At 41.9% G+C, this 27,317-nt stretch overlaps 1 protein-coding gene across 1 annotated transcript; it reads left to right on the top strand.

The window, feature by feature from the left end:
• Nucleotides 1–1,524: 1,524 nt before the first annotated feature.
• Nucleotides 1,525–26,986, top strand: LOC121514200 (gamma-aminobutyric acid type B receptor subunit 2-like). Its single transcript, XM_041794301.1, has 19 exons — nt 1,525–1,764; nt 6,035–6,172; nt 7,156–7,326; nt 7,412–7,513; nt 8,351–8,416; nt 9,562–9,750; nt 11,685–11,927; nt 14,373–14,433; nt 14,536–14,616; nt 14,691–14,841; nt 14,947–15,079; nt 16,972–17,070; nt 18,603–18,722; nt 19,476–19,589; nt 22,127–22,354; nt 22,443–22,562; nt 23,027–23,114; nt 24,848–24,947; nt 26,648–26,986. The coding sequence occupies exons 1-19, from the start codon at nt 1,525–1,527 to the stop codon at nt 26,790–26,792; spliced, it is 2,589 nt and encodes an 862-aa protein (XP_041650235.1). The 3' UTR covers nt 26,793–26,986.
• Nucleotides 26,987–27,317: the final 331 nt, after the last annotated feature.

The following is a 27,317-nucleotide window of genomic DNA, read 5'->3' on the forward strand; positions in this document are numbered from 1 at the left end:
TTAAACAGAAATGTCAGGCTTCTGAAAAGTATGTCCATTTCTATGCCTTCAATACTTGGTTGGGCCTCCTTTTGCATGAATTACTGCATCAATGCGGCGTGGCATGGAGGCGATCAGCCTGTGGCACTGCTCAGGTGTAATGAAGCCCAGGTTGCTTGATAGCGGCCTTCAGGTCATCTGCATTGTTGGGTCTGGTGTCTCTCATCTTCCATAGATTCTCTATGGGGTTCAGGTCTGAATCAAGCACAGTAACACCATGGTCATTGAACCAGCTTTTGGTACCTTTGGCAGTGTGGGCAGGTGCCAAGTCCTGCTGGAAAATGAAATCAGCATCTCCATGAAGCTTGTCAGCAGAAGGAAGCATGAAGGTCTCTAAAATGTCCTGGTAGATGGCTGCGTCGACTGTAGACTTCAGAAAACACAGTGGACCAACACCAGCAGATGCCATGGCAGCCCAAATCATCACTGACTGTGGAAACTTCACACTGGACTTCAAGCAACGTGGATTCTGTGCCTCTCCACTCTTCCTCCAGACTCTGGGACCTTGAAGAGTGGAGAATAAAATCTTAAATAAAATCTTAACATAAAGAATGCATTAGTTTATATCAGGATAGATGTGGGATCAAAAATGTCATTTTCAATGACGATAATTCTAAAAAACATTTAAAATGAATCTCTCCTGGCAGATTTGAGCTGCATTCATTCATTCGCAGCCAAAAATGTCTTAAATATAAAAAGTGAATGTTATAAAACATCCCTGTGGTCTCTTAAGGGCTAAAGAACTACGTCTGTTTAAACAGAGATGTGTAGGAGGGATTAATCTTTAGGTTAACTCCTGTTTACTGTGTAAAATACATGAAAACATCTGAAATGTTTCTGTGCAGTTTGGAAAACTTTTATTATTAAAAACAAGAAATCTACCACAGAAGACGGCCGTTTTAGTTTCCATAGGCCTTTTTATTTTTACTAGAACCACGTCCAAGTTTAAAGTTCTGCTATCACAACAATCCTGCCATCCACCAACGACCTAAATCTGTGTTTATTTACACTTCCTGTCATTGACACCATTGCAGACGTGCAGGATCACTGACAGAATAAGACTGACGTCAGATGCTGTAGAGGGAACACACTCCCTGTTATTCTTGTAGTTCATATACCAAAGCTCCATGAACTCCATCTAAATAATGACCCCTGCTGTTTCTGTTGCTGTAGTATCAAACAGGTGTACCACAGTCCTGCAGCATCCAGAGCATCCAGACTCCTTCCTCTTCCTCAGCGCTCTTCCTCTCATGCTGACATGGAGGAAGCGCTCCATCAGTGAAACCATGACAGATGTCTGCAGCTTACCGGCCATGGTGTTGATGCTGGGAGGATCGTGCATGGTGACATCTTGTGTCCGTGTTGATCCCTTTATCTCCTCAGTGGGCCTCCCCTCCCCGGGCTTACAGGATTAGGGTTTCCCTGCAGGAGGATCAGAGGGGAGCATCTGTCCCAGAGGAAAAGTTTGAGCAGTAGAAGTGAAGCATGGAGCGGCGTGGACGTGTGGAGGCGTTCATGCTGCTGCTGCTGCTGCTGAGTCCAGCTCAGGCTCAGCCCAGACACCCCCTCCCCGTGCTGTGGATGATGCCGGTCAGCTCAGGGTCCGGGAGGGAGAACCTGACAGCCGCTGTGCTCCCTGCTGTGAGGCTGGCTCTACAGGACCTGCAGAGACAACCGGCACCCCTGGGGAACTACGAGGTCCAGCTCCAGCTGCTGGACTCTCAGGTGGGTTTCACACACCGGCTCCAAATGTTCCAGACTGGATGTTTCTGACACGTCAGTACTCGGATTCTCCTCCATACCAGGGCTTCAAAGACGGAGTGTCTCTTCCAGGGGCGTAGCTAGGGATTTTGGGCCCCCGGAAAGAATTTACCCAGGGCCCCCCTGAACCGCTGAGACAAGCAACAAATGTTGAGACTTTTCTACAGATATCTCTGCATTTTATGTATTTGTGAAACATAATTTCCCCATTTGTGAGCAACATTTTTACTATGGTTCAATCAGATTTACTTGCAATATTTCACAGCGCTGGACTATACCATTGGACATTTTTAAGGGAGGAGCAGTTTTGTATTTACTCTATTTTATGCAGATTTCAGTCTGTTGACTGATTCATTTAGTCCAGTGTTTCTCAACCAAAGAGCCAAACTGTTGAAAAATGCATTTAAAAGAGCCACAATCTAGGAGGTGAAAAGTGGCGATTAAGATAGAATAAAGGGAGCAAAAATGGTCAAATAGCAGCAAAAAGTGGCAAAAATGGGTGGGAAGTGACCAAAAGCTGAGTTAACGGTGGCAAAAATGGTCCCAAAGTAGCAAAAAACATGAATGATAAGTAACTAAACTGGGCAAAAATCAGGAAAAAGGTGGGAAAAATTGGCAAAAAGTTAACCTGACACGCCAGGTGGATTTGTTTCACACATCCATCTGGGAAAGCTTCAATAGGAAACGTTTGAGAAAAGGCAGAGGATTTGAAAAACATTCAGAGTGTGATTGGATGAACGTTCTGTCTGTCACATCTCTACGGGCCAATCAGAGCAAAAACACACGTGACGTAGCTGCTACCGAGCTGCGTGTACAGCTACTGAAGAATAATGTGAAACACGGCGACTATAGACATGTCAGTACTCGACTTTTGTTGTTTTTGAAAAGAAAAGAACTCACTGCTGTTCTTTGTTCTTCTTTTAACAAAGAAATGTCGTCAAGTTCTGATAAAACTGGCGCTTTAGCAGCATCCACGCTAAGCTCTTCCTCCATAACTGCACCAGCTCTTGCTGCTGCCTGTTAACGTCACGACTCGGCTGCACCTGAAAGTACTGCCCCTTGTCGCTGATTGGTCCTGTCACTTTCTAACCGGGCCAAAATGGTTCAGATGGGACGGGCGTATCCATCTGCTTTGCAAGGTTAGCAAAAAGTGGCATTTAATTGCAAAAGGCAGCTTAAATAGGCAAGAAGAGACAAAAAGGGGCAAAAAATAGCAAAAAGGAGGATAAGAGTTTAAAAAATGGGCAAGAAGTGACAAAAAGAAGTGGCAATAAAGGGCTGAAAGCAGGAAACACTGGGAGAAAAAGCAGCAAAAATGGTGGGAAGTGACAAAAAACTGAGTTAATGGTGGCAACAATGGTCCCACAGTGGGAAAAAATGAGAGAAAAGTGATTTAAATGGGCAAAAAGCATCAAAGGGTGGCAAAATATGAAATAAGTGTCATTTAATTGACAAAGACAGCTTAAATGAGCGTTGAGGATCACTGCTTTAGTCACTGTTGATTTCATAATGTCACTAACCACTAAGAAAAATAAATCAAATCACACTTTTCATTGCAGGCGTCTCAGGGCCCCCCCTCTACTGAGGGCCTGGTATTCAGTACCCTTTCCCCCCTGTGCCACGGCCCTGGTCTCTTCATTTTAATGGTCACTAACAGCTGGAGCAGCATTCTCCTCAGAGCAGCTTTACTGATGCTCATGTGTGGTTTGGCTCCAGGAGGCGCTCTAAAGATGTCAGAGGGTCCAATAATGACAGAACTCTGGAAAGGATGGGGCTCTAAACTTTCCTCAGAAGCAGCTGAAATATAAAACTACCAGCAAAGACAAGAGCTGAGCCACCTCTCCTCTGGAGTGCTGCTCTGTAACCAGGAGGGTTTGAAAGATGGGGGGATTCCTGCAGGGACAAGACAACGGACAACCCCAGCATGGCCCAAAAACCAGGAAAATAAGCCAGTTTGTTTTTATTAAACATGGTGCATTTGAAGCTGTTTCCTTTTTTAGTTTTCTTCTGTTTCATCCTGATGCCACAGTCATTTAAACTCATTTTTATCCTCATTCATCTACATCACCATGACAACATGAAATCAGAATTTTTACATTTTTGCAGATTTATTGAAGATAAAAAATGAAATTTCACATTGACAGGAGTATTCAGAGCCTTTCCAACACCACTCTAAATGTAGCTCAGGTTCCTCCATGTCTCCGGTCTTTGCTGGAAGTTTCTGCACCTTGACTGGACTCAGAGAGGAGACCAAGAACTCGATGGTCCCTCTGAGATCCAGAGATCCTGTGTGGAGTTGGGACGGAGTTCCAGGAGGACAGCCATGACTGCAGCCCTCCACTGATCTGAGCTTTGTGGAGGAGCGGGTAGACGGAAGTCTCTCCTCAGAGCAAAACACACGAGTTCCACTCAGAGTCAGCAAAAAGCACCTGAAAGACTCTCAGGAGAAACCAGATCCTCTGGTCTGATCCAACCAAGACTGAACTGTTTGGCTTTAATTCTACATCAGGAGGAAACCAGGCAACGCTCATCACCTACCATTACCATCCCAGCAGTGAAGCATGGTGGCAGCATCATGCTGTGGGGGTGCTTCTCAGCAGCAGGGACTGGGAGACTGGTCAGGGGAAGCTGAATGGCACCAAGTACAGAATGAAAACCTGTTCCATGTTACTCAGGACCTCAGACTGAGCCGAAGGTTCACCTCCAAACATAAAAATGTCCTAGAGGGGCCCACCCAGAACCCTGACTAGCAGGGGCGTAGCTAGAGATTTAGGGCCCCTAGAGAGAATATCACACAGGGTTCCCCTTAGCGGGCTCATTTTTAGAAATATATGAGCTTTTTGATGTATTTGTAACCATCATTTTACAATTTATGAGCATTTTTTACTATGGCTAAAATAAATTCACTTGCATTATTTTGCAGTGCTGGACCAACCTGTTTGGACATTTTTAAGAGAGGAGCCCCCAGAATTGTGTTTCACTCTATTTGACACAAATTTCAGTCTGTTGAGCGATATATTTACTCACTTTTGATTCAATAATGACACTAATTATGAAGAAAATTAATTAAAAACACACTTTTCATTGTAGGAATATGGAAGCCCATTTCTGCCACTTAAAAAAGAAAAATGTGGAAGTTAGGAAATAAAAACAGAAATCCAAAGTCATAATTGTAAGATTAAAATGTAAAATTATGAGAAAAAAAAATCATAATTAAAAGATACAAAGTTGAAATTATGAGATAAAGAGTCCTTTAGTCAATAATAACTTTTTAATTCATTATCTTGACTTTGAATCTCATTATTATTACTTTTTTCTTCTAATTCTGACGTTATATATCATAATTTTGACTTTTTATCTCATAATTATGACTTGGAATTTTTTTTCAAGAATTGCTGTACTTTCACATTTTTTCTTTTTATTTGACCTAAATGGGCTTCCATACAGGCATCTCAGGGGCCCCTCCCTGGGCCCGAGGAGTCAGTACCCCCCGTGCTACACCCATGCTGACTAGAACCCTGTCCAATGTCTCTGGAGAGACCGGACTGAAACCGTCCATCCTGACTGAGCTGGAGAGGATTAGAGAAGAAGAATGGAAGAAAATTCCCCAACCCTGATGTGCAAAGCTTGTTGGGTGATATCCAAAAAGACTGGTGTGATGTTTCCGTTATTTTTCATAAGCTTGCAAACATTTCTAGAATTCTGTTTTGGCTCTGTCGTGGTGTGAGTTTAGATTAATGAGAGAAAAAATGAATTTACACGACTGTAGCGCCAGGCTGAGACTTAGAGGTAAAGGAGGTCTGAATCCTCTCTGAATGAGCTGTAAATGTGCCTTAAATGAATCCAGCAAAATAAGAAAGTTGGACCAGACTCCAAAGGTCTTTGAGTCTCCTTCATGAATGATGAAGCCAGCATTTGAACACAGGGGGTGCTGCTCATTTCAAACCTTGCATGCGTCCTCTCTCTTTGACTCCCTCCACCATGATGAAGGATCTTCCATACCAGTGGTCTTTGCAGAGTAAACTGTGGTTCCTGACCTCTCACAGCAACAGTTAAAGATAAGGCTGTGCTCCCAATGCAGCCCTCTGATAGGAAGGTCAAATTTTAGACTAAAACTGAGGAGAGAAACTGCTAAAAGGTCAGCTTTTATACATCTAAAGGCCTGCAGCCTCTCCTCTGCTCTCTGGAGGTCAAATATCTACAATAATTTCAATATTTCCTCTTTATTTTTCAGTGCGATGCTGCTAAATCCCTCAAAGCTCTGTTTGATGCTCTGTGGGCAGGGCCAAAGTTTCTGCTGCTGTTTGGAGGGGTGTGTCCATCAGTGACCACGCTCATCGCTCGCTCTCTGCCCGCTCTAAACCTGGTGCAGGTAAATACAGTCCATGTCAGATTTATTTCCATGTTTGATTTTGTGTTTGGGCTGCACGGCGGCGCAGGGGTTAGCGCTGTTAGCTCACAGCAAGAAGGAGTTTGCATGTTCTCCTCGTGCATGTGTGGGTTCTCTCTGGGTACTCCGGCTTCCTCCCACCGCCAAAAAGATGCTCGTTAGGTTAATTGGTGACTCTAAATTGGCCGTAGGTGTGAGCGTGCCTGGTTGTCTGTCTCTACATGTCAGCCTTGTGATTGGCTGGTGACCAGTCCAGGGTGCACCCCGGGATAAGCGGTGTAGAAGATGAGTGGATGGATTTAGTGTCTGATGTTCCACCATCCTGTCCTGTGCATAGACAGATTTATCATTAGGACAGCGGCCGGTGCCGTGATGAGGGTCCCCGCCGTCAGCGTTAGACGCTCGGTCTTTCCAATGATACCCAAAACTGAGCCATGTTGTCGCAAAGGAGTCCAGTCAGCAAGAGTATAGTAAGACCAGAAGGACCCAAAGACTCTGACTACCAACTGCATGCTCAGATCCCATGCGTGAGTCCAAGTCTCTACAGTAAGTGGATCCATGGATTATGCTGCCAAGATCGGTGAACTGCTCCACATCCTCCACGCGCTCACCGGCACAGATTCAGTGGTAGCATCCAAGTTGTCTCTGAACTCCCCTGAACCCCAGATGAGTAGATAAAAAGGGATGGATATGGACGTTAGGAGGTAATTCAGCAACTAAGACCAGGGTTTAGAACTGAAGAAGATGCCAATAGTGCAGAAAGTAGCATCAAAAGTCCCCTGGGAAGGACCTCTAGAAGCCTTCTGTGTTCAAACCCTCAAATATTCCCACCAGGTCTTCATGTCATGCAGATTATTTCATTGAATATACAAAAGGACGTATCAGATCCAGAGGACTGTGGACTACGGTGTGGTCACTTTTGACTCTTATTAACTAAAACTGTCCCTGGTTCTTTGACGTCCCAGGTGTCTTTTGCAGCCTCGTCCCCCAGCCTCTCCAACAGGAAGTGGTACGGGAACCTGTTCAGCACGGTGCCATCAGACCGAGCTCTGAATCACGCCACAGTGAAGCTGCTGCAACGCCACAGGTGGAGCAGAGTGGGCGTCATCACGCAGGAGGGCCCGCGGCTCTCAGAGGTCTCACAGACTCCTCTCTGTTGAACGTCTACCTGTGTTTGTGTCCTCTACGGTGTGTAACGTCTCTGTTTCTGTGTGAGCGCAGATGAAGAAGGATCTGATGAGGCAGCTGCTAAAGGCCGACGTTCAGGTCCTCTCCTCAGAGAGTCTCTCTGCAGATGTCTGCAGCAGCCTGAGGAGGCTGAAGGTACGCATGAAACAAACCAGCTCCACAAGCAGATTAGAGCCAATCAGGATGAGATGAGGTAAGGTCAGGTAGCTGCGTTTGTTCCTGGAGGCCGATTTAGTTCACAGAGAGAGTCGGCCTCCTTTCACACCACCCAAAGCACGGAACACGGAAAGGCATGAAATAGAGATGTCAGAGCTCAGCGCTTACAAGCTAGTGTAAATAAACTACCCATCCATTAAACCAAGGCAAGTACAACCCCAGTTCCAAAAAAGTTGGGGCGTTTATGGGAGGTTTAGCAAGGGCTCAACACAAGGCCCGATGACCTCCGCCTTTGTCCTAAACTCTCAGTAATCTAATCATCTCTGATTCAGAGTGGATACTAGTGTAAAGTCTGAAGAGTCTAACCACTGACCTGTGACCTCCAAAATCCTAAAAGGTCATCCTGAGTCAGAATGGACATTACTGCCAAATTAGAAGGCTATCCCTGAAACACATGAGATATTGTGTTAAACGAGTGATGAAGGTGAGGCTGGATGACCCCGACCATTGATTCTGTCCTTTTAAAGTTCATTTTGAGTCGGTGGGAATTTATGAGAATTAAAAAAAAAAAAGATTTCTCCATTTCATCCTTTAGTCAGAGTGGACGCTTCTGCAAAAGTTGAAGGAGATTTCTTAAAGAGTTCTACAGGAATCACGTTTGGAAGAACGGCCGGAAAAACCCAAAAACACCACAGGCCTGCGTCTGCCTGTTGATGACATGGAGGCCAAATGATGAATGTAGTTACTGGAGGGTTAATCTGGGGTTCTAACTAAATTAAGACTAGACCTGCTCATAACTTGCTCTCTGTTTTGCAGGAGACTGGTGTTCGGATCATTATTGGACAGATTGAAGAGGGCTCTCTCTCTGAGGTTTTCTGCTGTGTAAGTCCGCATGGACCGGATCTCTTTGGTTTTTATCTCTGTGTCCTGATCCTCAGAAAAAGAGAAGAGAGATTATAATGCTGCTGTTGTAATCGTCTACTAAATGAGACAATGTCAAATTATAACTGGCGTAGACTTCTGTAAACCAGTGGCCGTATCAAAACATAAGCTATGATCAGTATCAGCAGAATCAAAGGTAACAACAGCATGCCTAAAGCGTGTTAACCAGCTGTTAATGATGACTGAGCTCTTTAACCTCCTAAGACCTGAACCGTGAAACTTCATCATGAAGCCTTAAGATTCCAACGTGAAATCCCAAAAAAATTCCATGCCAGTGCCTTAGAAATTTCAAATTCACCTTAATTTTTATATCAATTTCCCCCAAAAAATTAAAATTCAGAATTCCATGAACATTGCAGAAAATTCCTGAAAATCCCCAAAACTGCACAAAAAAATTCAATGGTTTTTATTTTTCATTTTTTTAAAAGTACACTTACCCCACCCCGCCCCACCAAAAAAACATCTCATCCCCCTTTCCCAAAAATGACTAACAATCTTTCATTAAAATGAATTAAAATTTCAGCACAAATCCAACCAGTGAAGGAATTTACCATGAAATTCTTAAAATTTCAGAGGACCATGAATATACTTAAAAATCTCTTATCAAATCTCAGCAGACATCCAAACAACTCTCCTTTAATTTCTATTGAAGTTCTTTATCCAAAGGGAAACTCCATTTCCCACTCAAATAAAAAACAAACAGATTTCTCAAATTTCCATGGAAATGTAAAAAAATTGTAAGCAAACTTTCCCCAAAACTTCCAGTGAAAATCTCCAAAATCTAGAAGTTTATTCCTGAAATTTCAGTGAAAACACTTAAAAAAATATCAGCAAATTCCAAACAAATTCCTTAAAACATTTATAAAAATTCCTGAATATTTCATTGCAAAGTTTCATGACCTTTCAAGCGAAGTTTTTAAACTTTGAAACTCTAAAATGACTTCTACGCTGTAGAAACCTAAACGTCCTCGTCTGTGCACGCAGGCTCTCAGAGGTTAAAGACTCAGCATCCAATAAGGTGTCAATATAAGAGATGATTTAAAACTCCCAGCAGGCCTCTGAGCAGCGATGCCTCTCTCCTCCAGGCCTACAGACTGAGCATGTTCGGCCCGCGGTATCAGTGGTTGGTGGTCGGCGGCGGCGTGGACGGGTGGCGGCTCGGCTGGCAGCTTTCTGGATGTCCGGTTCAGGATCTGCTGACGGCTGCAGACGGATCCATCCGGCTGCAGACCAGACGACTGAGCAACACCAACACGGCAGGAATCTCTGGGCGGGTCAGAAACTCTGAGCACGCACCCTCTGATAGAGCAGTGTACAAAGCCTGATTCCAAAAAAGCTGGGACGTTGTGTAAAATATGCTTATTAACTTACGTTCAACTACATGCAGCACAAAGACACACGGTTTTCTGGAAATATGCACACATTCTGAATTTGATGCCTGCGTCACATTCTAAAAAAGTTGGGACAAGAGCGTGTTTACCACTTTTACCTTGTCCTCTGACATTACTGTGAGTGTCTGTGGACTGAAGACGTGGAGCAGTAACACTGAAAGAGGAATTCTTTCCCATTCTGTTCATCTTAAGTTGCTCAGCATTGCAGGGTTTCCGTTGCTTTATACATGACATGATGGTAGACAGATCTGGCTGGCATGCAGGCTGGTCTAGGCCCTCTTTCACTGTGAAGCCATGATGTTGTAACTCATCCAGAATGTGTCTTGGCATTGTCTTGCTAAAATAAGACAGGACGTTTAAAGCCTGTACCTCTCAGTGTTAATGCTGCCTTCACAGACGTGTGAGTGACCCACGCCACAGGCACTAATACACCCCTACACATCACAGAATCTGGCGGTTCTCTCCGCTGATAACAGTCTGGACCATCCTTTTCCTCTTAACTCCAAAAAACAGTTTGAAATGTGGTCAGTCCATGTCAGGTGAGCTAGAGCAGTGGTTCTCAACCTTTTCAGCCCAGGACCCCCAAAATAAAGGTGCCAGAGACCGGGGACCCCCACTGGACCTGGAAGAGGCCGAACACAGCCATGAACATTCAAGAATAGTCATGTGGAGACAGGGCCGCCCATGAAGGAGGGATAAAGGGGGAGGTTTCTGGGACCCAGCCAAACTGGAGGACCATGGAGGTCCATTGTGAAGTTAAGCTCTAATCAAAGAAACAAATATCTTTATTTATTCATCTGTGTACTAAATAGCCTCCTTAACCCTAAAGAACCCAGCATAGCGCCGGCGCTACGATTAGCATGTCCATTTTTGATTGGCGGTAGATTTGAAAAACATATTTAAAATGTGTTAAAAATGGCTACAATTGGTTAATAATGGCAAAAAAATGGTGGAAAAAGGTGGTGAAATTGGATTATTAATGAACAATGGGTGAAAGTGTCAATAATGGGCAGAAAAAGTTGTCAAAGGGGATGAAAAAGAGGCTGAATTTGCTTTAAAAAGCAAAAACTTGGTGGAAATTTAGTGGAATGGGATGAAAAATTGATATAAACTGACAAAAATGGGTTAACTTGGTTAAAATTGGCAAAAAGGAGTGTATAAGGGGTTAATAGTGGCAATAATAGGTCAACAGAAGCACGAATGGAAGGAAAGTGGCAAAAACAGGCAGAAAAAAGTGGTGGAAAGGGTTTAAAATGGACAAAAAATGGGTTAAAATGGGCAAAATGTGTGTTAAAAAGTGACTCAAAAGGGTTAACATGAGGTAAAATAGGTTGAAAGCGGCAACAGTGTCATTAAAAATATATATTCTTAATTATTTGAGGCATCTGGTAACCCCCTCTCATATCAGTGTCTCGCAACCCCTAGGTGGTCCCGACCCCAAGATTGAGAACCACTGAGCTAGAGAAGTGGGCGGGGCTTCTTTGCTCCTGTCCTAACTTTTTTGAACATGTCACATGCATCAAATCAGAATGTGTGTATGTTTCCAAAAGCACTAAAGTTCATCAGTTTAATCAGGCAGCATCTCGTCTTTGTGTGGAGTTCAGCTGAATAAAGAGTGAAAAGGATTCACCGTACCAACTTTTTTGGAATTTGGGTTTACAGACATCTTTTTCAAGCAATGATTAGAATATGTAGAAAACACATGTGAACTAAGAGTGGTTCAGATTATGTTGCATGACTTAGATCCATGAAGAAAGGGACTCTGACTCAGTTTTAGTCTTTAATGTTCAGAGTCGCACTAACTCCTCCTCCTGCAGACCCCTCAGGATTACCTGGACTCCTACCTGGGAGAGCTGACCCAGGAGGAGTCGGAGGTCAGCCTCCTGCACGCCTTCGCCTACGACGCCGTGTGGGTGGCTGCTAACGCTCTGAGCCAGGTGATGGAGGCGCAGAGGAACAGAGAGAGATACAGCGTGATGAGAAACGTCAGCATCGGCCCCGAGGAGAGCCACAGGATGCTGCTGGAGGCCGTGAAGAGAACGTCGTTTGAGGGAGTCACGGTGAGGAGAAATACACACATTTAACTACACACAACCTGTAACACACTCTAGTACAGGCTGGATCAGACTCAGCTCAGCCCTTGTAGTCTGATGACCCATGACCCTGACCCACAGGACTGAGCTTTTCTTGAGTCTTCTGTCTGGTTTGACGAGTCCATGCCTTTTTTCTTCTTCTTCTTTTCAGAGCTCAAGACTGCTAGCATCACACACAGCTTTCTGTTGTAGCCATGACTGTAATTCCTTGACCCAGCTCCCCAGTGACCTTTGAACTCTCCGAGTGTTTTAGCTATAATGTCAGAAAAATCCAAGTGTGCCTTACCATGAGTACTTGAGTGTGAAATAATATTTGCTCCTGTAGAGCAGTGGTTCTCAACCTTTTCAGCCCGGGACCCCCAAAATAAAGGTGCCAGAGACCGGGGACCCCCACTGGACCTGGAGGTGGTTCAACAGCCATGAACATTCAAGAATAGTCATGTGGAGACAGGGCCGCGCATGAAGGAGGGATAAAGGGGGAGGTTTCTGGGACCCAGCCAAACTGGAAGACCATGGAGGTCCATTGTGAAGTTAAGCTCTAATCAAAGAAACAAATATCTTTATTTATTCATCTGTGTACTAAATAGCCTCCTTAACCCTAAAGAACCCAGCATAGCGCCGGCGCTACGATTGGCATGTCCATTTTTGATTGGCGGTAGATTTGAAACCGGATAAGATAGATGGATCATACTTTTTGCATATAAAATCTGGGGATTTACACTAACATTTCACACGTTCACCATGTTTCAGAGCGCTTTTTCATTGTAGTGACGGGTTTGTTAAAACACAATAAAGAGCACATAACTAAAATCTTTACAAACGAGACCACGGGCACTTCCTATGTTGAAATAAACATCATCAAGTTGTGGGCATGACCTGTCACATGATTCTTACGTGTCCCTATCTGATAGCCCCCCCCCCCAAAGCAGCCAAACTGGGGGACCATGGAGGTCAGCGAAACCATGGTCGAATGTGAAGTTCAGCTTAAAATTAAAATAACTTTTGTTAAAAACACAAAACGGGTAAGAAAAATTTCTTTAAATTAGTGAATAATGGCAAAAAATGGTGGAAAAGGTGTTGAAATTGGATTTTTAAAGAACATAAATGGGTTAAAAGTAGCAAAAATTACATAAAAGTGGTCAAAAAATAACAAAAAATGGATTAAACTTGCAAGAATGGGTACAAAAAGTGGTAAAAGTGGATTAAAAAGCAGCTGAAAGTGCTTGAAAGTGCAAAACATTGAGGGAAATTAGGTGGACAGGGATGAAAAATTGATATAAACTGGCAAAAATGGGATGACTGGTTAAAATGGGTGTAATAAGTGGTTTACAGTGGCAGTAATGAGGCAACAACAGGCAGAAAGTGGTTGAGAAGTGACAAAAACAGGCAGAACAAAAGAGGTGGAAAGGGTATAATATTGACAAAAATGAGTTTTAAGTTACAAAAATGTGTTAAAATTGGCAAAAAGGGTTACACCAATTTTACCAAATTTTAAAGTGGCAACAGTGTAATTTTAAAAAAATTCTTAGTTTTTTTTAAGGCATCTGGTGACCCCCTCTCACTGTCTCACGACCCCCAACGGGGTCCCGACCCCAAGGTTGAGAACCACTGCTGTAGAAGACAAAGTTTGTAAAATATTGGCCTATTTTTTAGGAGAACATTAATCTCTGCTAAAATACGACAGTACCCACAATCCTGATGTATCACAGCGGCATCTCTGATTGGTAGGGTCTCCTGTAACCATGGAAACTACTACTATGACTGTAAACTATTGATGGCGTAGAATGAAGCAATAGAAACGCTAGGTTATATTACATTATCCTGACCTCTGACCTTAACTGAGTCAGTGAGGCAGGTCTTAGATGTTTGCAATTTCTCTTTGCTTCTTTGCTTGTTAAAGCCTAATTTATGTTGTATACATGTACATATCTTTGTTTCACGCTTATTTAAGTTCTGTGTATTTTTGTACAAGAGATCAAAAGTTACCAGAGTCAAATTCCTTGTATGTGCACACATACTTGGCCAGTAAAGCTGATTCTGATTCTGATGTTGTTCTGGGTTCTTCTGGGACCTCCTGGATGAGTCGTCCATGCTCTCTTGGAGTCATGTTAGTAGGCCGGCCACTCCTGGGAGGGTTCACCACTGTTCACAGTTTTCTACATTTGTGGGTAATGGCTCTCGGTGGGGTTCTTTGGAGTCGCAAAGCCTTTAAAATGGCCAAACATTTCTGGGAAGGGTCAGCACTGGTTCAGGTTTTCCCCATTTGTGGGTAATGGCTCTCACTGTGGTTGGGTGGAGTCCCAAAGCCTTAGAAATGTCGTTTTAACCCTTCCAGACTGACAGACATCAGTGACTGTGTTTCTGTAGTGACTTTTTCGGTAGGTTACTTCTAAATCTTGATTTATTTTCCAGGGTCCAGTTTTCTTCAGGAATGGAGAGAGGGTGGCATCCATCGAGCTCATCCAGCTTCAAGGTGCTGTAAATGTCCCCATCCTCTGTTTTTATTCCAGTGCTGTCCCTACTGAGCATGCTCATAATCAGTGTGTGTTTTTGTGTGTGTGTTTTTATGTATCAGGAAGCAGAGGCGTGTCTGTCGGGGAGTTCAGCACATCGACCCAACAGCTTCGACTGATGAGCCACCTGCTGAAGTTCAAAGGTCAGACTCTCAGACACTCACAAACCAGGATTAAAACTCACTGAACTGGTGATGTTTCATGTTTCCTCCTGCAGGTCCAGGACCGACCAGAGACCGGACTCTGGTCTTGGAGCAGTGGCAGCACGTGGGCCTCCTTCTGTACGGTGTGGTCTCATCAGCTGCAGCTGTAACCATCGTCCTCACTCTGACCGCGCTCTGCTTCACCGTCTGCAGCCAAAAACTCCGGTAGGACCTCCAAACACCCCGAACAGTCACTAGAGAGGCTGACATTAAAGGATGATTCTGAAGTTAATTCCCATGCTGATGGTGTTTCTCTCCCTTTGCATGAAGGCTGCTGAGTTGGAACGGTGGATCCCGGGATGAGCTTCTCCTCCTGGGCATCCTGCTCTCCTCCTCCTCTGTCCTGGTCTCTGGTCTGGATGAAGCCCTGCTGTCTGACCAGACCTATGAGATCCTCTGCTCTGTGAGTGCTCTCTCTGCACCTGGTTCACTCTGTGGTCTGTTTCTTTAGAAAGTTTGGCTTTTCTATCTATTTTTACAACATCTCACAGGTTTACTCCAAAAGCCACTGACCTTCTTCAGAGACACAGAGGCTTGGTGGATTTCAGTTTTAATTCCTTTTCTTTTGCTTTTTTCCAGTAATAACAACCATAATAATCTTTGTTTGAGGAGAACATTTTTCAAGAGAAATTTACAAAGAGTTTTCCGAGCAGCAAAGACAAAATAGCCGTTAAAACACAAAGATAATCAGGCAGCACGGTGGGTACATGAAAAAGTTCAGAGCATGTTAAACTCAAACAAGCTTTAGTCTGTAAAGGAGGAGGCTGGGGTGGAGGAGGTGAAGCTTTAGTCTGTAAAGGAGGAGGCTGGGGTGGAGGAGGTGAAGCTTTAGTCTGTAAAGGAGGAGGCTGGGGTGGAGGAGGTGAAGCTTTAGTCCGTAAAGGAGGAGGCTGGGGTGGAGGAGGTGAAGCTTTAGTCTGTAAAGGAGGAGGCTGGGGTGGAGGAGGTGAAGCTTTAGTCTATGAAGGAGGAGGCTGGGATGGAGGAGGTGAAGCTTTAGTCTGTAAAGGAGGAGGCTAGGGTGGAGGAGGTGAAGCTTTAGTCTGTAAAGGAGGAGGCTGGGGTGGAGGAGGTGAAGCTTTAGTCTGTAAAGGAGGAGGCTGGGGTGGAGGAGGTGAAGCTTTAGTCCGTAAAGGAGGAGGCTGGGGTGGAGAAGGTGAAGCTTTAGTGTATAAAGGAGGAGGCTGGGGTGGAGAAGGTGAAGCTTTAGTCTGTAAAGGAGGAGGCTGGGGTGGAGGAGGTGAAGCTTTAGTCTATAAAGGAGGAGGCTGGGGTGGAGGAGGTGAAGCTTTAGTCTATAAAAGAGGAGGCTGGGGTGGAGGAGGTGAAGCTTTAGTCTATAAAGGAGGAGGCTGGGGTGGAGAAGGTGAAGCTTTAGTCTATAAAGGAGGAGACTGGGGTGGAGGAGGTGAAGCTTTAGTCTATAAAGGAGGAGGCTGGGGTGGAGGAGGTGAAGCTTCAGTCTATGAAGGAGGAGGCTGGGATGGAGGAGGTGAAGCTTTAGTCTATAAAGGAGGAGGCTGGGGTGGAGGAGGTGAAGCTTTAGTCTGTAAAGGAGGAGGCTGGGGTGGAGGAGGTGAAGCTTTAGTGTATAAAGGAGGAGGCTGGGGTGGAGGAGGTGAAGCTTTAGTCTATAAAGGAGGAGGCTGGGGTGGAGGAGGTCAAGCCTTAAGCTATAAAAAGGAAACAGCTACATGCTAATGTGTAAACATACATCGGCCTCTGTTTAGATTCTACATTTTTGTGGTTTAAAAACTTCATGCCAAGATTTATAATTTCAGAACATTTTCCACCTTTACTATAAACTACAACAATCTGAAATCTGTTGGAAAACCACCAGAGGAACAACCTGGTTGCATGAACATGCACATCCCTAGAGTAGTATGTCATTAAAGCATCTTTTTTTACACATTTTAACATTCAGTAGTTTTGGCTGGAGTTGATCAGGGTGGCACATCTTCACATGGAAATATCTGTCAGATAATGAGGACCCTAACTCTGAAGAAAACCATCCCAGCCTGATTAAATTTTGCAGAAATGTGCACAAAAGTGTGTGTGAAATGTGTATTCTAATACTGAACTTTTGACCATCATTTTAAAAGATGTTTTGACACAAAAACAGCGGCGCACATAAAAAGAACCATTATATAATTAATTCACGATTAAAATAGTGAGATGTCAATATTTGCTGTTTGTCCCTCACAGGCTCTCTTCCTTGGTCTTCTGTGGCTATCTAATGTGTTTCACTGCCTTTTTGAATCCCTTTATTCTTATTATGGGATGTTTTTGCTGCAGGTTCGTCTGTGGACTCTCTGTGTTGGACACACTGTGGGCTTCGCTGTTCTCTTCACGAAAGCATGGAGGATTTATTCACTCTGCTGCATCAAACACACGGTGATCACAAGCAGGAAAAGCCTCTTTCAGCGCTCATTATGGCGCTTCTTTGACGGTGACACGTCCAATAAATCAGTGCTTCTCAACCGCTCTGTCCTCAGAACCCTCTCCTGCCTCCTTAAAGAGCTTCAGCCCTCTTTGTTAGAGTTTCTTCTCCAGGCTAAGTTAAAGCAGCACGGTGTAAATGTATTAAAACATGTTTACTGAGTTTATAAACCTGTAAATATGTGCACATGGCCAGGGGCGTAGCACAGGGGGAAAAGGTACTGATTACCGGGGCCCACAGTAGGAGGGGCCCTGCAGTGTGTTTTCATTTATTTTTCGTTGTAATTAGAGTCATTATTGAATCAAAAGCATCTAAATCAGTGACACTCAACGTGTGGCTCTTGAGTGATAATTTGAAATATTATTCCTCCAGAAAACCTTAAAAAAGGGAAACTATGAACTCAGAAATTATCCATTACAAGTCACATTCATCAGTTTGAATCCTTATTTACAATTTTTTACCAATTGTTTTCTGTTTTTTGCCACTTTTTATCCATTTTTACTGCTTTAAGCCCACTTTTGCCATTTCTTTTTGCCACTTTTTGCCCATTTGACTACTTCCTGCTTTTTGCCGTTTGCAATTTTTCCCTTTTTTGCCACTTTTTGCCTATTTAAGCTGCGTTTTGCCTTTAAATGCCATTGTTTTCAGCATTAACCATTTTTTTGCCACTTTGTCAATTTTTGCCACTTTTAATAAATTTTTACTGCTTAAAGCCCACTTTTGCCTCTTAATGCCACTTTATCCCATTTTTGACCATTTTTCCCACCTTTTTGCTGCTTTCTGCCTGTTTTATTCACTTTGCACTAATTTTTGCCATGCCTACGGTGTTCTTCTGACAATTTTTGCCTCATTTTTTGTCACTTCTCACCCATTTTCGCCACTTTTTGCCGCTGTCTGACCATTATCTGCCACCTTTAACTTATTTTTATTGCCACTTTAATCAGTTTTTACCACTTAGATTGTGGCTCTTGCACAGGCATTTTTCAACAGTTTGGCTCTTTGGTTGAGTAACGCTGCTCTAATTGAATCGCTCAACAGACTGAAATCCACATCAAATAGAGTGAAATGAAATACTGGGGGGTCTGCTACTCCTTTAAAAATGTCCAAATGGTATAGTCCAGCAACCCTAAATGATGCAAGTAAATTTAATTCAATCATAGTAAAAAAAATGCTCTAATGTTGGGAAATTATGGTTCAGAAATACATTTAAATGCAGAGATATTTGTTAAAATGATGCAGCATTTGTTGCTTGGCTAGTCGGTTAAGGGGGCCCCTGTGTAATATTCTTACTGGGGGCCAAAATCCCTAGCTACGCCCCTGCACATGGCATATGTTTGATTAAAGGGGTAGTTCACTAATAAACAGAGTGATAGTTGGAGACGGCGCAGGCTAATCTGGACTATCAGTGCGTGGATATGTAAGACTGTCCATGTTAGCGTCCATCTCTGATCTCCAGCTAACGCTCTTCGTCTCTGTTTTCATCCAGCCTCGTCTGCGGCCGACCGGCTTCCTGGTCTTCTGGCTCTTCCTGCTGGATGTGTTTGTTTTAGTCACCTGGCAGATCCTGGACCCTCTCAGGCGGGTGGTGCTGCAGCAGAACATACAGGTGACATTAACATGCTAAGAACATTCAGGCATTGGTAGTGATGGGAGAGAGGAGAATATCTTCTTCAGGCAGAGGGAAGAAGACGCTCAGGGTGGGATTTTACTGAAGTTTCGGACCTCGATGTTGCCTCCAAGTCAGTGGACTTCCTCTTACGGTCGTCGGCTCATGTAGTTTCAGCTCTTTTTGTCATTTGTTCCAGTCAAAGGGAGCAGAAAACCTGTAAGCCTTTTCCTAAACTCTCCTTGGACTGATGTAACCTCGAAAAGCAGATGGATACGCCCATTTCCTGCAACTTTAATCAAAAAACAATAATAATTCTGTGTTTACAGTGCCAAATTACAGAAATACTAGGGTGCTTCTTGTCTGATAAGCTGCTAGGTTGAAGGTTTTCTTTAGACTTTAATGACAAAAGTTAAATAATAGCATGCCATATTTTTGCCCTCTCGTATTTTCTGAATTATCAATCCTCTGGGGGCCGGATGGGAAACTGTGGGGGGCCTGATGTGGCCCCGGGCCTCCAGTTGAGTGTCACTGGCCCTGTGGTTAGGTTGGTACCGTGTATGCAGGCGGCCCAGATTCAGATCCACCCTGAGGCTGGGTCACCACATGTCATTCCCCTCTCCAGCTCTGTCCCCTTCCTCTCTATAAAGGATGAAGAAGAAACCATTTTAACCAGCTGCTGAAGGAGGACAGTCAAAGAGATGACGATAAAGATGTGTGGAGCTCTAAGAGGTTTTAAACCGTCTGTTTCAGATGAACTCGTCTCTGGACCAGGACGTGGAGCTTCTCCTCTCCTCTGAGTGCTGCAGCTGCACCAACATGGAGCTGTGGCTCACCGCTGTCTACGGATACAAAGGACCCCTGCTGGTCAGAGACGGAACTACGATCACTCTGCTGTCACAGTCATATACTATATCAGGGTGTCAAACTCAAGGCCCGGGGGCCAAATCTGGCCCGTGGTACAGCTATACCTGGCCCACCAGTATGAGGTCTTCAGATTCCCTCCACAATAAAAATCTAAATTTAACCCCGATGATTTAAACTATCCTTGTTAAATCATAAAAAACTGAAATAGTGGAGAGTAAAAACGATCAGATCCAAAGTCAGGAATGTGGGGAAAAAATATTTGTGTTTTCATTTCATATTTTCAGTTTTGCATCTCCTATGATTTTGACTTTTTATTTCATATCTTAACCTTTTCAATTCATAATTTTGACTTTTATCAGATTTCAACCTTCTAGGATTCAAAATGTTACATTTTAAATCATATTTTTTTCTTTTTAACCAAATATTTCTAAATTCATCTCATGTTTTGACCTTCCGACTCCTAACTTGAGTTTTAATCTCATATTTTTACCTTTTAGACTGAAAATGTATCATTTGAACTGATATTCTGACATTTTAAACTCACGATTTTGACTTCTGAATGTATTTTGACCTTTTGAACGCATACATTTATCTTTTTTATCTCAGACTTTGAGCTCTTAAACTTTTCATTTTGACTTTTTTAATCTCAAACTTTTTCTTTTTCTCCCATAATTCATTTCTGGTGAAAATGAGGTTGACCTTTTATGGTTAAATCTTGACCCTGTTAGACCCTCAGGTTAGACCCAAGTTCAGAATCCGGCCCCTGCTGTGATTGAGCTTGACACCGCTGTACTATATGGACAAAAGTATTTGGCCACCTAAAGGGACTGTAACCATCAAATCCATGTAGTTTAATATGGAGCAGCTCTAACAGCCTCCACTCTTCTTGGAAGGATTTCCAGAAGATTCTGGAGCGTTTCTTTGAGAATGTGTGTCCATTCATTCTGTAGAGCAGGGATGTCAAACTCAGTCACAGCAGGGGCCAGATTCTGAACCTGGGTCTAACCTGAGGGTCTACATTTAACCATAAAAGGTCAAACTCATTTTCACCAGAGATGAATTATGGGAATTATGGCACTAATGATGAATGATTAAAAGGTGAACATGATAAGTTGAAAACTCAAAATCTGAGATAAAAAGTCAAACTTATAATTCAAAAGGTAAAAAGATGACATTTAAAGTCAAAATCATGTTTTTAAAAGGCAAAATATGAGATAGAACACTGAAACCATGAATTTTAAAAGTCAAAAAATGAGCTAAAATTCAAAATCATAATTTTTATCAGTCAAAATATGAGGTTAACATCGAAATCATGAGTTTCAAATGTCAAAATATGAAATAAAATTTAAAAATATTGTGTTTTTAAGGGAAAAAAATGAGATTAAATTTAAAGGTAGGAGTTGAAAGAGGTCAAAATGTGAGATAAAAGTCAAAATCATGATTTTAAAAGGTCAAAAAACTGAAATAAAATAAAACTCCTGCATTTTTAAGGTTAAAAAAATGAGATAACCGTTAAAGTTATTTGTTGAAAAAGGTAAAAATATGAGATAAAAGTCAAAGTTATGAGACTTAAAGTTTAAAATATGAAATAAAAAGTCAAAACCATAACTGTGAGATGCAACATTGAAAATATAGAGAAAACACAAGTTTCTTCTTGACATTTCTGACTTTTTTTCAAATTATTTTTTCTGTTCATTTTTCTAATTTTTATGACTCAACAAGGATGTCAGAAATCATCAAGGTTGAGTTTACATTTTTATACTGGAGGAAATCTGCAGACCTCAGACTGGTGGGACAGTTTTAATAAAAATATCACATGATCTGGTGGGCCTGGTAAAACTGCACCACAGGCCGGATTTGGGCCCCGGGCCTTGAGTTTGACAGCCGTACTGTAGAGCATTTAGGATCAGACTGCATGGTTAGGTGATGACTTTTTAAGCCTGTGGGTCTGATGGCCAAATACTTTTGTCCATGTAGTTTACGTGCTGCATCCATGTTTGAGAGCTCTTAAATCCAGATACACGTCATCATAAACACGCTGAGATTTAGAGCTGCACCTCTTTAATCCCTAGTTATGATGCTAATGTTACATGAACCCTACATCCTCAAACCTCTCCTGAGGATCTCCTGAGGATCTCCTGAGGCTCTCCAGAGAATCTCCTGAGGCTCTCCAGAGGCTCTCCTGAGGCTCTCCAGAGGATCTCCTGAGGCTCTCCAGAGGCTCTCCTGAGGCTCTCCAGAGGATCTCCAGAGGCTCTCCTGAGGCTCTCCAGAGGATCTCCTGAGGCTCTCCAGAGGCTCTCCAGAGGATCTCCTGAGGCTCTCCAGAGGCTCTCCTGAGGCTCTCCAGAGGATCTCCTGAGGCTCTCCAGAGGCTCTCCTGAGGCTCTCCAGAGGATCTCCTGAGGCTCTCCTGAGGCTCTCCAGAGAATCTCCTGAGGCTCTCCTGAGGCTCTCCAGAGGCTCTCCAGAGGCTCTCCTGAGGCTCTCCGTCCATTTTTAGGCTGAAACTCTGAGATGAAAATGTTTGGTTTCAGGGTCTGGGCTGTTTCGTGGCGTGGAGCATCAGATCAGTCCAGGTGGATCATCCCGCCGTCAGCAGCAAACAGCTGACTCTGAGCATGCTCTCTATGACCGTGTTCAGCGTGTCTGGAGTGTCTGGAGCTCTGCTGACGTCCCATAATCCTCCTGTTCAGTTCTGCGTGGTCAGCAGCCTGGTCCTCTGCTGCAGCGTCTTCACTCTCGTCTGCATGTTCGGACCAAAGGTCAGCGGCTCTAAAGACGGCATCACGGCTCCGCTTTTATGAAAACAATCCTCTGAATGCCACCGTTTTCATCTCCATGTCGTTACAGTTTGTGTACGTTTGTTTCCACGGCAACGAGCTGCTGCAGCCGCTGAACCTGCAGGCTGCAGAGGACGAAGAAGAGCAGCTGAGGAGGGTGAACATGCAGCTGAAGAGTCACAGCAAGCAGGTAGGAGGGAGAATCACCTGGTGGATGTCAAGGTTACAACTACATTTCAAAAAAGCTGGGACGCTGTGGATAAAATCTAATTTATTACAGAAAGGTCTGGACTGCTGAGACTCTGTCTCTCTAAAAGGCCTCTTTTATACCCAGTCATGTCACTGACCTGTCGACAGTTAACCCACATAGCTGCAAATGCTCCTCCAGCTGTTTTTATTAGTACCACTTACTTTTCCAGACTTTTGCTGTGCTGTCCCTGCTTTTTTGTGATGTGTTGCTGGCATCAAATTCAAAATGAGCTCATATTTTTCATTTCTCTGATATGTTGTTAAAGTTCTACTGTGAATAAAATATGAGTTTATGAGGTTTGACAATCACTGACTTCTGTTTTTATTTACATTTACAGCGTCCCAACTTTTTTGGGCTAGTGTTCTTCACTTTAATGAAGTCATGTTAATTTTGTCCTTTTCCAGCTGGATTTAGAGATAGAAACCATCACCATGCAGCTCTATGAAGAGTCTGAGATGGCCGATTCTGACCTGAGGAGAGGAGGAAACAATGGTAAACATCACCATCATCATCATCATCACCATCATCACCATCATCATCATCATCATCATCCAGAACACTCTGATTATCTTCCTCAAACTTTGCACAGAAGTCGGGCCTTTTCACACTTTGGTGTGGAGTGCTGCAAGGGCTGCTGGGAAGATGAGTCCCTCTGTGTTTATGGCCCTGTGTCTAAGACAGTAAAACTCACCGTGTGGCTCTTTTATGGTTTTTTTTTTAAACAATATTCCCATTTTTGCTGCTTCTTTTTGGCATTTCTTACCCATTTTTGGCACTTTTTCTCTCCATTTTCGCCACTTTTCTCCCAGTGTTTGCTGCTATTAGCCCATTTTTGGCACTGCTTTTTTGCCACTTTTCACGCATTTTTGCCACTTTTATCCTGCGTTTTGCAAAATTTTTTTAGCTTTTTTTGGTCACTTCTGGCCTATTTTAGCTGCCTTTTGCCGTTACATTAATTCTCGTTTTCCTACCTTTCCTCTGATTTTTGCCACTTTTTGCCAACCTTTTGCCCCCTTTAACTTAGTTTTGGGTCACGTCCCACCCATTTTTGCCACTTTCTGCCCTTTTTCGCCACTTTTTTTTCCCAGTGTTTGACCCTTTTTATCACTTTTGCCACCATTAACCATTAACCTATATTTATTGCCACTTTTCACCTCTTAGATTGTGGCTCTCAAATGTATTTTTCAATAATTTTGCTGTTTGGCTGAGTAACACTGCTCTAGGATGAAATACTCCAAGCTCAGGCTTCCTGAGTCTCTGTTTCCCACATCACTGATCAAACTAACACACTATCAGTGTTTGTCTGTGTTCAGCCCTGAGCTTCATACTTTATGACACTGATCGCTGAATAACTGCTTTTAGACGTCTAGAGATCAAACTAACACACATCTTCCTGTAGCTCCTCATGTTGTTCACTTAAAGCTGCTTCCTCTATATCATGGGTGTCAAACTCAAGGCCCGGGGGCCAAATCCGGCCCGTGGTACAGTTATACCCGGCCCACCAGATCATGTGATATTTTTATTAAAACTGTCCCACCAGTCTGAGGTCTGCAGATTTCCTCCAGTATAAAAATGTAAACTTAACCTTGATGATTTCTGACATCCTCGTTGAGTCATAAAATTGAGAAAAAATGAACGGTAAAAATAATTTGATAAAAAGTCAGAAACATAGGAGAAACTATGTTTCTCTATATTTTCAATTTTTCATCTCACAGTTATGACTAAAAGTTATGATTTTGACTTTTTATTTCCTATTTTAACCTTTACATCTCATAACTTTGACTTTTATCCCACTTTTTTACCTTAAAAACTCATGACTTTTAATTTTCTCATTTCTTGACCTTTTAAAATCAGGATTTTGACCTTTTTCAACTCCGAACTTTGAATTCTATCTCATATTTTGCCTTTTAAAAACATGATTTTGACTTTAAATGTCATGTTTGTACTTTTAAAACTTAGAAGTTTGACTTTTTATCTCAGATTTTGAGTTTTTAACTTATCATGTTGACCTTTTCATCTCAAAATCATTTATCATCAGTGCCATGTTTTTACCCCCATAATTCATTTCTGGTGAGAATGAGTTTGACCTTTCATGGTTAAATGTTGACCCTGTTAGACCCTCAGGTTAGACCCAGGTTCAGAATCCGGCCCCTGCTGTGATTGAGTCTGACACCCCTGCTCTGTATGATAGATGGACGTGTTATTCCTGATATATTCTGTGTCAGCAGGTGAAGCCCGGTCCGTGGTGTCAGCTCTGATCTGCTCTGAGGACACAAACATGGACGGGAATCCTCTGAGTCCAGACCACATCAACTCTCCTGAGCAGTGAGTCCAAAACCAGCCTGAGTCTGGTTTAACCAATCATGTCTCTGCAGTAGTGCCGTCTTTGATTCCTGTCAGTGAGCGATGGACCTTTATCGGTACGTTTCAGTTCTGCAGCTAAAACCGGAGAACTCCAGAGCAGATCTGTGTGTGGGATCAATCTGTGGCCATGTTTTTATTTCACTAGCACAAAGACGTTCATGCAGACATACAGTCACACATGTCTGCATCAACAGTTTGCTCTAAACCAGGGTTGGGCAACTGGCGGCCCGGGGGCCACATGTGGCCCTCCACCTCAATAAGTGTGGCCCTAAATTCAATTAACATCAGTTAATTATAAATCTAAGAGAACTGTCAGAATCTGCTATGACCAGCGGAGACATTCTCATATGATCGTTTGCTGCTGGTAAATGGTTTGTTATTTTATTAGGTATTTTTTATTTTTAATTTGAACCTTTCTTTAAACGTCTATTGTTTTAAATATAATTTTAAATTTATTTTATTTCTAAGTACTTTGAATAATTGATTCATTTTTTAATTTGTCATGAATATACTTCATATTTTTTTCTCTTTAAAAAAATGAAATTTGATTATCAATTTATTAATTTCTTTTATTTGTATTTGCATTTTATTCAAATTTTATTTTTTAAATTAATTTTATTTGTGTTTAAAATTACTTTTTTAAGGTTTTTTAAATTTCATTACGATGTGAATTTTTTTTGTCAAATTCTAAATTTCTTGTTTTTTTTAATCATTTTTACTTTTTTATTTTATCTAATTTAATTTTGTCTGTTAATATTCTTGATATATTTTTATTAATTTATTTTTTTCAGATTTTTTACTTCATTAAAAAAATGAAATTTGATTATCAACGTATTAATTTCTTTTATTTGTATATGCATTTTATTTAACTTTTATTTTTTAAATTATCTTTTTATTTATTTGTATTTAATTTTTTTTTAGTTTTTTATTTCATTACAACAACGTGAAGTTTTTTTAATTCTCAATTTCTTGTATTATTTTGTATTACTTTTACTTTTTATTTTATCCTAATTTTGTCTATGGTAATGTTCTTGATATATTTTTATTAATTTATTTTTCTTCAGATTTTGTATTCATTAAAAAAAATGAAATTTGATGTCAATGTATTAATTTCTTTTATTTTTATTTGAATTTTATTCAACTTTTAAAAAATTTGATTATGTATTTTTTTGTGTTTAACATTATTTTTGTAAGTTTTTTTCATTACAATTTAAAATTTATTCATTAAATTCACAATTTCTTGTATCATTAAATTTTTTTGGTTATTTTTACATTTTTTTTTAATTTTATCTAACTTAATTTCATCTATTTAATTATACTTGATACATTTTTATTTTTTCATCTTTTTGATTTTATTAAAATATTTGACATGTATTTATTCTTATTTTCATTTATTTTAATATTTGTTTTTTTGTATTTTATCTTTATTTATTCTATGTTTATTATTATTATTTTTTTATTTATTAATATCTTTATTTTTAGATGATTTAAATGGCTGCTATTGTTACTGTATTTTTAAAAATGCATCACTAAATGCACTTGAGTAGAATACCAGGTAACAGGCTGGTGATGATTCCTGGTTTATAGACTCTACGCCATGTTTCTCTTTCAGGTGTAGTGGCTGCAGGTTTCCTGTAACTTCCTTCTCGTGTGTCTTTCAGAGTGCGCCGGCGTCTCTCCATCCAGCTGCCCATCCTCCATCACTCCTACCTCCCCGTCATCGGCGGCGTCAGCGCCAGCAGCTCCAGTCTGTTCGGCAGCCGGGAGGCCTTCGTCCACCACGACCTGCTGATCGCAGCCTCCTGAAGACAAGTTTAACCTTAGATATTTCAGAATACAGACTCTTTAGACAGACTGATGCATGGACGTTCTCTCAGCAAAGCCCAGAGTCTGCTCAATAACATGATTCAGAATTTAAACATGGATTTAAATCAACAGCCTCAGGATAGCGGCTCTACAGTGGGGTGAGGTCGGGAATTTAGAGAGACAGACATCTTCTTCCTCTTTCACAGCTCGTTGTTTTTGTTCCTGTTCATTTATGTAGACGTTTTTGTGTCCCAGGGAAGCATGTGGTGCCTTTCTGCCATCTTTTTATACATAAATTGGAAGTTTACGTTGATGTAGTAGCTTCGTGAATCATTGTTATACTGTTTATCAGACATCATATCAGCCCATATTTACACGTTTTCATAAGTGAAATAAAAACATGTTTACATCTAAAGAAACCCTTCAGTGTTTCATTGAGTTTTTACAGCATTTGAAGGGAGCGTTCTTGATTTTTTTTGCCTTTTTTAAAAGTTGGAAAGAGGATAGAGCAGGAAACAGGGATGA

Source organism: Cheilinus undulatus, linkage group 8, assembly GCF_018320785.1.
Source record: "Cheilinus undulatus linkage group 8, ASM1832078v1, whole genome shotgun sequence".
NCBI classification, from domain to species: domain Eukaryota; kingdom Metazoa; phylum Chordata; class Actinopteri; order Labriformes; family Labridae; genus Cheilinus; species Cheilinus undulatus.

Bases quoted from the DNA above. Each gene is read 5' to 3' on its own strand.
- LOC121514200 (XM_041794301.1), top strand. From the start codon at position 1,525: ATGGAGCGGCGTGGACGTGTGGAGGCGTTCATGCTGCTGCTGCTGCTG. The intron at 7,514-8,350 runs GTACGCATGAAA...TCTGTTTTGCAG, and splicing joins GCAGCCTGAGGAGGCTGAAG to GAGACTGGTGTTCGGATCAT. The intron at 14,617-14,690 runs GTCAGACTCTCA...TTCCTCCTGCAG, and splicing joins CCACCTGCTGAAGTTCAAAG to GTCCAGGACCGACCAGAGAC.